Here is a 9,316-nt window from a genome sequence, read left to right as displayed (position 1 = left end):
TGTTTTCTGTAAGGCGAGTCTGCCAGTTGATGTGAGTGATGATGTCAATTTTTTTTTTTTTAAAGTTAATAAGGGCGATAACCTGGATAGAATTAATAAATAAAGTATAAAGTTAGAATTGGCGAGTTATAAGCTGTATAAATTGCTGGACCTCAGGTTTACAGCCCATCCAAACCAGGCATACCCAGAGCCATATTAGAGTCAACAAAATCAACACATAAAAATTTAGTGAAATTAACATTTTTATTTTTGACCCAGGTCAAAGAGGGTGTGCTATTTTAGAAAGGAAAATAAACTGAAATCTGAGTGAAGATTCAAGAGATATCGTAGAGTATCATTTCATACCAAACACACAACATCTTATTATTCAATCTTCTCACAATATCAGTATGGTAATTCATTAATTAATATCTTAAATATATTTTTAAAAAATATGCAATAACAACTGACTATGTGAACATATGGAAAAGTTTCTGTCAGATAATGACAGACATAAAAATATCACAATAATTGAAAAACAACTCGCTTGGTTATTTACAGATCACTGTTAAAATACATCTCCACTAAATTCAAATTGATTTGGTAACTCGATAAAAAGGTCTATTATTATTAGCCCTTCGATGTCTTAAAAAATAAATTTGAGTTTCCCCAAAAAATAGGACACGAAATATTATTAGGTGTTCCAAAAATGTTTCAGTCGATGTGGCCTAAATTTTTCGGATTGTCCATTTTGAAAAGTTAGCTTTCTGTTCATATTTTTACTTTTAAAGCTTGGGACAGTTAATAGTGTCTCTTGTTTGGATATGGCTGAAATTAGAAACAAATTTTTGATTTACTTTTGAATTTGATCTTGTTTTTTAATGCTAAATGTTTACGAAAGGTAAGGTTAAAATATAAAAAAAAGTGATACGCCTTCGAAAAAGTCAATCTTGTGATTTTTTTACACATTTAAATCATATAACGGGAAGACGAAAATAAAATTCAAAACTAGAACTTCTGCATTTTGTGCACAATTAAGGATGCTTCCAAAAATATATCAATTACATTTACATAAAAAGTGCTTTTTTTGTCAGAAATTGGTGCCGACTGAAGACATTTTTGGCAATAAATTTTTTTTTTAATTTAACCTTTGCACCATAGAGCATATAAAATTCATTTTAGACACACAAGATAAGAAACAATGTAGCAAAAGCCCCAAACTCTTTACGAACTACAGATTGATATGTTTGGAACCTTCAGGCCATCTTATAACCTGATATAAAATGTTGTACAAAAATATTCATAAATAAAAGTTTTTGTAAAATTTCAAAATTTAATGCCAAATAACTAAAAAGATATGTTGAATATCCAAAAGATGCAAAAACTAAAGTTGTGTGCGTGGAGCCTGACTATGCAAAGGTGCAACAATATTTGAAATCAGACATTTTTTCCAAATTACAGCAATTTCGATTACAACACAAATTCCTCTTAAATAAAAGTTGTCATTGATCTTGAATAAAACATGTCGCTGATCTTGAATAAAACATGTCGCTGATCTTAAATCAAATATGTAGTTCATCTAAAATAAACCAAAAAAACTTTGCATTGATCTAAAAAATGTCATTTAATGTACAATAAATATAATAAGTTCTTAATGTAAAATAAATAAAATATGTCACTGGTGTAAAATAAAACATGCCATTGATCTCCATAAAACAATTTAAAATATAAGGCCACACAAAATAAATGTCTTGTTTCTCGGGCAACTGACAGCTGAAACTGTAGGGAGGGAGGGCGGTTTCTTTTTTTTTTTTACTCATTGATGGTGCAAAATAAAATTTGGCTTTTGCTGAAAATTGTTGGGGCGGGAGGGCGGTCTTTCTTTTTTTTTTTTAAAATGAGAAAGTCATTACTTGTTTACGTTTTTGCTTTCCGTTATATTCAACTTTATTGTACATACTTAAAACATAAACCCAAAATCAAGTCTACTAAAACACTGAGACTGAACACTGACTGAAAGGAAAATAATTTTCCATATTTAATTCACATAATTGAAATTGGTTTAAAATAAAATTCCATACGACTATGTAATAGCCCTCCATAAAGACAACAATATTTTTAAAAACTAAGCCTCTTTCACCAGGTGTATCAAAAATAATAATCATGGTAAACAGTATTTAAAACTAAATCTAGTGTCGCCGGGTTATTTATAATTATTTACCGAATTCCAACCAATGCATGTCACACCGTGTCATCGGTATTGGAGATTGCCGGAAATACTGTTTCTTGGGATATTCGGTGTGTTTCTCAGGATATTCGGTGTTCTATCCGGTGTTTATATTGAATGACTATTTAAATCTAACTAACAACTGGTCAGTAAAACCATCAAATCGGTAAACCAATTATTATTTTCCGGATTATCGAAACTACCGTAAATGTGCTTATAATGACCCAGATTCTAAGGTATGCATTATGACGACTATCGTCATCGTATCGTATTCTTAGCTATAATTAATTAACCTGTTCTACGGTTCATTATTTTATCAATAGGATTTTCCAAACAAGGACCGACTGAAGCCGGCAATAATGAGCCGATTACGATCGAATGATTGAAATATTTGTGTGAGTTAGTTTTATTTAACGTCCGCTTCCACCGAGGTGATATCGCAGACAATTTGAAATATTGTCGCCAATGACTTTTAACACGAATCAAATTCTAGTTTATCAGGGGAGGTAATTAATATCACGTGATACAAAATGGAGGTTCTTTCGATATCAATAAAAAAGGCAAATCTGCCAAACTTCGCCATTGTTCGGATAAAAAAGACAGCATGTTCATCTGAATCAGTTTTAATACATTTGAATAGATATACATGTATGGCGGATGTAGGTACATGCGGGATATTTTTTTTACGACTTGCTTGTCGATGTGCGGGCGGGCGTTACATATTTATTTTTTTTCATCAAGACTAATAAATAGACTGCACGCGCAACCAATTTTGCGTGCGGGCGGTGCCCGAGAAACAAGTTATTTTATTTGTGTTGCCTAAATTACAAACAACAAAATATTGCACGATATATCAAAAATAAATAAAAACAACTGTTAATTGCACAAGTAGTAAACTTTGAGAAACTAATGAACCTTGAATTCAGCTGAATGAATAATGGTTCAGAAAGATACCCTCGACTACAATGCCCTATATCAAGTAAAGATGGTATGTAAAGTTTTAAATTTATATTGTGAGTGGTGCTAATGTAACAATCAGATCAAATCTAATAATATATTTCAATAACAACTTTGTGAAATGCGATAAGATTAAATAAACAGTCGTGGATTTGAAAAAATTACAAGAACTGTAGTGTGTAGAGCATTTATTAAGAAAAATTGTGGTGTAAGAACAACTTAGTATGTTCTGTGCCTGGAAATATGGGTATAGTACTGTGCAATGTTAGTCAATTAATAGGTCCAAGAGACATGACCTGCAAAGGGAGGTAACAACATCACAGTATCTTCCGTGTCTGGATACTGAGGTAATGTATGCCATCTAGAGACTTCCAGAACTGGACCAAAAAATGTTAAATTGTCTTCATCACTCAGTATTATTGATTCTCTAAGCTCTGATACATGTATTTGATGTGCTTGATATTTAAATGTGTTAACATAGTGGATATGAATATAATATATGATATGACAAATCATCTATTATATTGAGAAGATTGGAAACCCGTGTCACAAAGTTGAAAGGAGATCACACAATGTGAATTATCTTTCAGTTACACTAACTCGGAATGGTTTGGGACGGATAAGAAAATCGAATTCTGGTTCAAGAATAAGAGGTGACTGTTCTGCTGTGAAGGTCAACTGTTGCATTATTGTGGTGAAGAATAAGAAGAGTTCAATCTCTGCTAAACTTTCACCAGCACATTGTCGTAAACCAGCACCATAAGGCATATAATAATCTGGAATCACTAAATCCTTGTCTTCATTTAGAAACCTGAAATACACAAATACAAAAGACAGGTTTAAATTATACTCCCAAAGCAGCTAAAAGTCATCCAAGATTCCATAAGGATTTTCACATTGTGATTCTTTAGGTGACTAAAAAGCTAAATTTTTGTACTGTAAAAGGGGCAATAACTCCATAACTAATTACCGAAAGCGAGATAGAAATGGTGTTTAACGTCCACTCGACACAAACTAGGTCATTTCGGGACAAACATATGGTTTAATTTTATTTCAATAATTCGCTTGCGCGTAGGGGTCTTTAGCGGTGGGAGGAAACCGGAGGACCCGGAGAAAACCCACGAGGTTGGACAGGCAACCCTACTCCTTGTCACGTACAACCGGGGATTCGAAACCACGCCAGTCGACTCAATGACAGACTTTATGATACAGCATGCGCACGCTAACCATTCAGCCATCCAACCCCCCACTAATTACCGGAAATTGTTGTAATTTAATTGACTGTAGAATGTTCAGAAGAATGTAGAATGTTCAGAAGAATGTGTTGATGATGGATGTATGGACTGACGGATAGGGCCAATGCCCATATACCAAAATATTTCAATATGGGTGTATAAAAATTAACAAAAGCTTCACCAAATGACATTTTCAATCCAAAAAAAATTACGTAGAATGTAAAGAAACAATCCAACCGAGTTTTAAAAACTCATATCCTGTATTTAGATTTCATGAAATTGAACATAAAATGGAAAGGCGGTTGATAATTGACAAAAATAAATGCAGTTCTTCATACCACAGTCCTATTGTTTTTAAAGACAGCTTGCCAGTCATATGCCTCAAAGCAACATTTGCATTAAAACCAGTGACAAAATAATGAATAATCAATGGAATTTTCATTATTATACACCCACAACCACAATTTCATGTGGACGTATTATGCTTATTTTCAAATTCGATGTGAAGTATTGGGATAAGGAGAGAGGATGAGGCCTTTTGATTTTCCCTGTTCTCCATCCATCTCTTGAAAATGTGGGCACATCTTGCATGGCAACCGCTTGTTAAAATGTTTTATTTACCTATTAGGATTAAATTTCATGGGATTTTTCCAATATCTTGTATCATGATGTAAACTCCATATATGGAATAAAACAGTTGTACCAGTTTTAATTGGATAACCTGGAAAAAAAAATCACAAACAACATCAAAAGAAGTTACAGATCTTTTACCAGCACTGGATACAGGATCTTAGTTTTCTATCCCTTCTGACTGATCAGATTCACTTACTTGTCAACCATCCACACAAAAACTTTCAATGAGAAATATCCTTGAAAAATCCTTTTTAGTAGCAATATCAGTCTTTACAGTGGAAAAGGGGGATAACTCTGCAAATGATGAAATATTCTGATGTTCCATAGTGAAAAAAAAAGCCACATGATTCAAGTGGGACATTCAAGTCTTCTTCTAAAACCACATACCCAACATGGCGCTGATAACCTTCAGCTTCACCAGATCTCTTGTGCCTTGCATGAGAATAAATAAAATTCTACAAAAAATGGAATGAATGATTATACACTAACAAGAGGAAACACAATGGAAAATCACGACAAACTTTCTCGGCCAACACCAAGATCGAACGCGGGACCACCAGGTTAGCTAGCATACATCTCACTCACTGAGCCACCACAGTTCCCTTCTTGTATATAAGAAGATATTGCACAGTACTTATAGAAACAATTACCTTGTAGAATTCTATTTTCTGTAACCACATGTGGAATAAGAAATGGAAAGACAGATGCCATTCTTTGTGTTTCTAGTATAACAGCTGTAGTGTATGGTAGAAATGGATGATCTCTTAAAGATGGTGGTCGATCTCTCTCCACGACCGAATCAATCTCCTCCTGAACATTGACCTGTATGTCGGGATTTGCTGCCATATAACCGATTAACCATGTGACTAGCACCGAAATGGCCTCGTAGCCATAGTTGACTAAGTCCAACAATAAATAATCCATGTCATCTTTATTTAATAACGCCAAATCTTGTCCACATTCAATAAATAGTAACAAATGATCCACCATATCGCGTAATTTGGATGGATCATAAGTGTCTTTATGCAAATTAATTAATTTACTCTGGTTTTCTATTTGTTTCGAAGTGATTGCTTTAATGTAATCTAGATGATCGTCAGTTTTGAAAGCTTTTAAGAGTGGAATATAATCATCTGGAGTGAAGGCTTTCAACAATGACCTCTCGTGAAATATTGTTAACAAATCGCTTGTTATCTTCTTCCGGGGATCCAACCTTTCGCCAAAGACTAACATCATGGTGATATTGAGACAGCTAGCTTCCAGCATGAAAAAAGGATCAATGGGTTCGTTCTTTTCCAAAAAGCTATCCATGACCTCAAGAACTTCGATGGTTATTTTATCTTCGATGGTTTCTATGTTCGAGCAATAGGCATCAAAACTGGCGTCAATAAAACTTCTCTTGATTTTCAACATTTCATGAAAATCTGCAGTGTCCACCCCTTAAAAATATAGAACAAATTTTCTTTCTACAAGTTTCATTTCAAGATCATATAATAACAAAGAGGCAATATTATTTTTATCAAGAAATATATTAAATGAAATGATCTGAGGTTTAACGTCCTACTCTTTTGCTCCATCTGGACTAATGAAGAGGAGCATACATGCATGCAGTATGCTATGGGGGAAATTTTGCTCTGACAGCAGTGCTATGGCCTAATCTTATTTCGAATTCCGAGTGTCAAGGGTCATTTTACATTCACGTCAATATGTGCACAGAACCTTGATTTTCCATATTTTCTGAATGATTAGCCACTGTTTCCTGTCAGGCTCTCCGTCATTCACTACGATTTAACATCCACTCGCACTGGACACAAACTAGGTCATTTCAGGACTATGGTTCAATTTTATTTCAATAATTTGCTTGTGTGTAGTGGTCTTTATTAGTGGGAGAAAACCAGAGGACCAGGAGGAAACCCACGAGGTTGGATTGGCGACCCTACTCTTTGTCACGTACAACTGGGGAATCAAAACCACGCCAGTTGACTCAATGACAGGACTTTATGATACAGCGCACACATGCTAACCATTCGGCCATCCACCAACCCTCCTATTTCACTACACACCACCAAGATAATTTTAAATAGAATAGTCCTAAACACATCTTACCTCTCTGTCGTCCACCTTTGTATAATATATCATAAGATATTATATCTGGTCTACCACAGTATGCCTTACCACTCCCAACTAACGCCTCTAATATACCTTCTAACGAACATACTACTATAAACTCTTGACTACCCAGTCTTAATTTATATACATCACCATATTTATCTTTTAAACGGAACAATCCGATATAATATTTATCTTTAAAATATTTGAGATGACCAATAAATGGCCATCCCCAAGGACCTGGAGGCTGCTTTCTTGATCTAGTCTTTAGTAAAACACCAATACTTGCAACGATTGTGATGACAGCTATAGCTCGAGGATATTTCCAAAGAAATATTTTAGTGTATGTCATCAAATCTTCAAAAATTGAAAAGTGAAGTATGTCCATTAGGCATTCCATTGTTCTAAAAGAAGAAAAAAAATAAACCATTATGTTATAGTTGAAACAAACAGAAACAAACATTTGACTTACTGTGCATGTGAAGCACTGTTACATTTACATGATAAATAAAGAATATACACAAGACACAATGCTTTGGATATATAATTAAGTACTGTTTATTACTGAACATTTGGCTAAATTTAAACAATGAATGGTTGACTTTTAACCAACGTATAGTTATCCATAGTTAAGCTATGTACAAAACAGACCTTCAATGTTGCCTTCCACCAATTATACATTATGTGACAGTGATTGATTAGATTAAATAGATTCCAGACATAATTTTATAGTAAAATCTACACGCAAGTTCTGGATGTGACTCAAATTTAAGTTATTGTTACTGACTGAAGTAGAAATCAGAAACCGGTACGTACATGTAATCCTGAATTGAGAAGTATTAAAATGAGACTGCACTGGATATCAGCTCAAAGCTGAATACCCACAAACTAATTTAATACTAGTAATAAACACTTGGGCTGTTCATGATAACCCCTTTTGAAGAGTGCTTCACTTCATGCAACAATATAAAAAAATAAAAATGAAACATCAAGCTCAATCAATTCTCAAACATTAGGTTCCATAAACCAAATACCGGTATGAAGCTGGGCGATGATTTTCACTCAAGTCTAATCTAACGCAAAGGAACCATGCCAAACACAATAATAGAAATGGCAACAATTAAAGCTGATTAGCCTAACCGATAATCCTGATGTTATTGTAGTATGTGCAAAAAAAACTTGGTACAGTTCTTTGTTGGATGAGGAAAAACATGAGTTGTCAATCATAACTAAAACAAAAAACAACTAACTATCAGCCTCACATAAAACGAACCCCCCCCCCCCCAAAAACAGCTGTTATATTTATATATTATATCACACAAATTTTCAACAGTCTTTTAATTATCAATCTGAGTCCGAAACATAGCCAGATTTTGTCCGAAAAGTCATCAAGTAAGTCTGAACCATCGTCAAACTGACGTGGGACCGAAATGTCGTGCTACCACACATCTTTCTTATGATCATCAATCAATATGACAATCAATACTATAATATAAGCAATCTGATTGTATTATCTATAGGTCTACCAGATCTAAATAAAAATTAATTTATATATTTAATATAATTATATAAATTTATTAATTTTATTATTAATAATGTACTGGTGTAGATCTACTTCATTATTTTTAATTTATTTAAAATTATTTTTTTATTAGCAATTTTCCTAATAAATTATAGGGCAATAGGCCTAAATGATTAGGAAAATTGCTAATAAAAAAATAATTCTAACCATTTATACTTTAAAGGTAACCTTTTCTTTGTGTTGAGTAATTATAATAATGTACTACATTACTCTCTAAATTTCAAAGCAAACAAAAAATCAATTGGCGAATGGAGTTTTGAATTGAAAATATTATTATCCAAAATAACATCGTCGTAGGTCAGCCATATTGTAAACAATGATAATAGTCGAGGTTGTCCAGATACGCAAGTTTTCTAAAAATGGAAAAAATTCAAAACAAAAAAATCACATTCGGAAATCTTCGGCTACAGGGTTTATCGATCGCAATCAATTTCATTTTATTTTTAATTTCCATTCATGGGTTTATAACATCCATTTTTTATAAACATTGTTATGCATAGATAACATTTAGAAATGTTCTTCATCTTGTAATTAAGCTCTCTTTGTGGAAATAATTTGGGTGAAACACACATTATGAATGGTGAACCGTTTAGG

At 33.4% G+C, this 9,316-nt stretch overlaps 1 protein-coding gene across 4 annotated transcripts; it reads right to left on the bottom strand.

The window, feature by feature from the left end:
- Nucleotides 1-3,032: 3,032 nt before the first annotated feature.
- On the bottom strand, nt 3,033-9,018 carry LOC126825192 (cytochrome P450 1A1). Of its 4 annotated transcripts, none has more exons than XM_050554687.1 (5): nt 8,870-9,018; nt 7,138-7,544; nt 5,682-6,470; nt 5,020-5,119; nt 3,033-3,974 (listed from the first exon to the last, which is right to left on the bottom strand). In XM_050554687.1, the coding sequence occupies exons 2-5, from the start codon at nt 7,538-7,540 to the stop codon at nt 3,743-3,745; spliced, it is 1,524 nt and encodes a 507-aa protein (XP_050410644.1). In that variant the 5' UTR covers nt 7,541-7,544; nt 8,870-9,018; the 3' UTR covers nt 3,033-3,742. The 4 variants fall into 4 exon arrangements, with proteins under 4 accessions (XP_050410644.1, XP_050410645.1, XP_050410647.1 ...); XM_050554688.1 differs by having other exon boundaries at nt 8,891-9,018; XM_050554690.1 differs by having other exon boundaries at nt 8,933-9,018.
- Between the last annotated feature and the right edge of the window lie 298 nt (nt 9,019-9,316).

This window comes from Patella vulgata, chromosome 6, assembly GCF_932274485.2.
Source record: "Patella vulgata chromosome 6, xgPatVulg1.2, whole genome shotgun sequence".
In the NCBI taxonomy this organism is placed as follows: domain Eukaryota; kingdom Metazoa; phylum Mollusca; class Gastropoda; family Patellidae; genus Patella; species Patella vulgata.
This window is presented reverse-complemented; position numbering and strand designations above follow the sequence as displayed.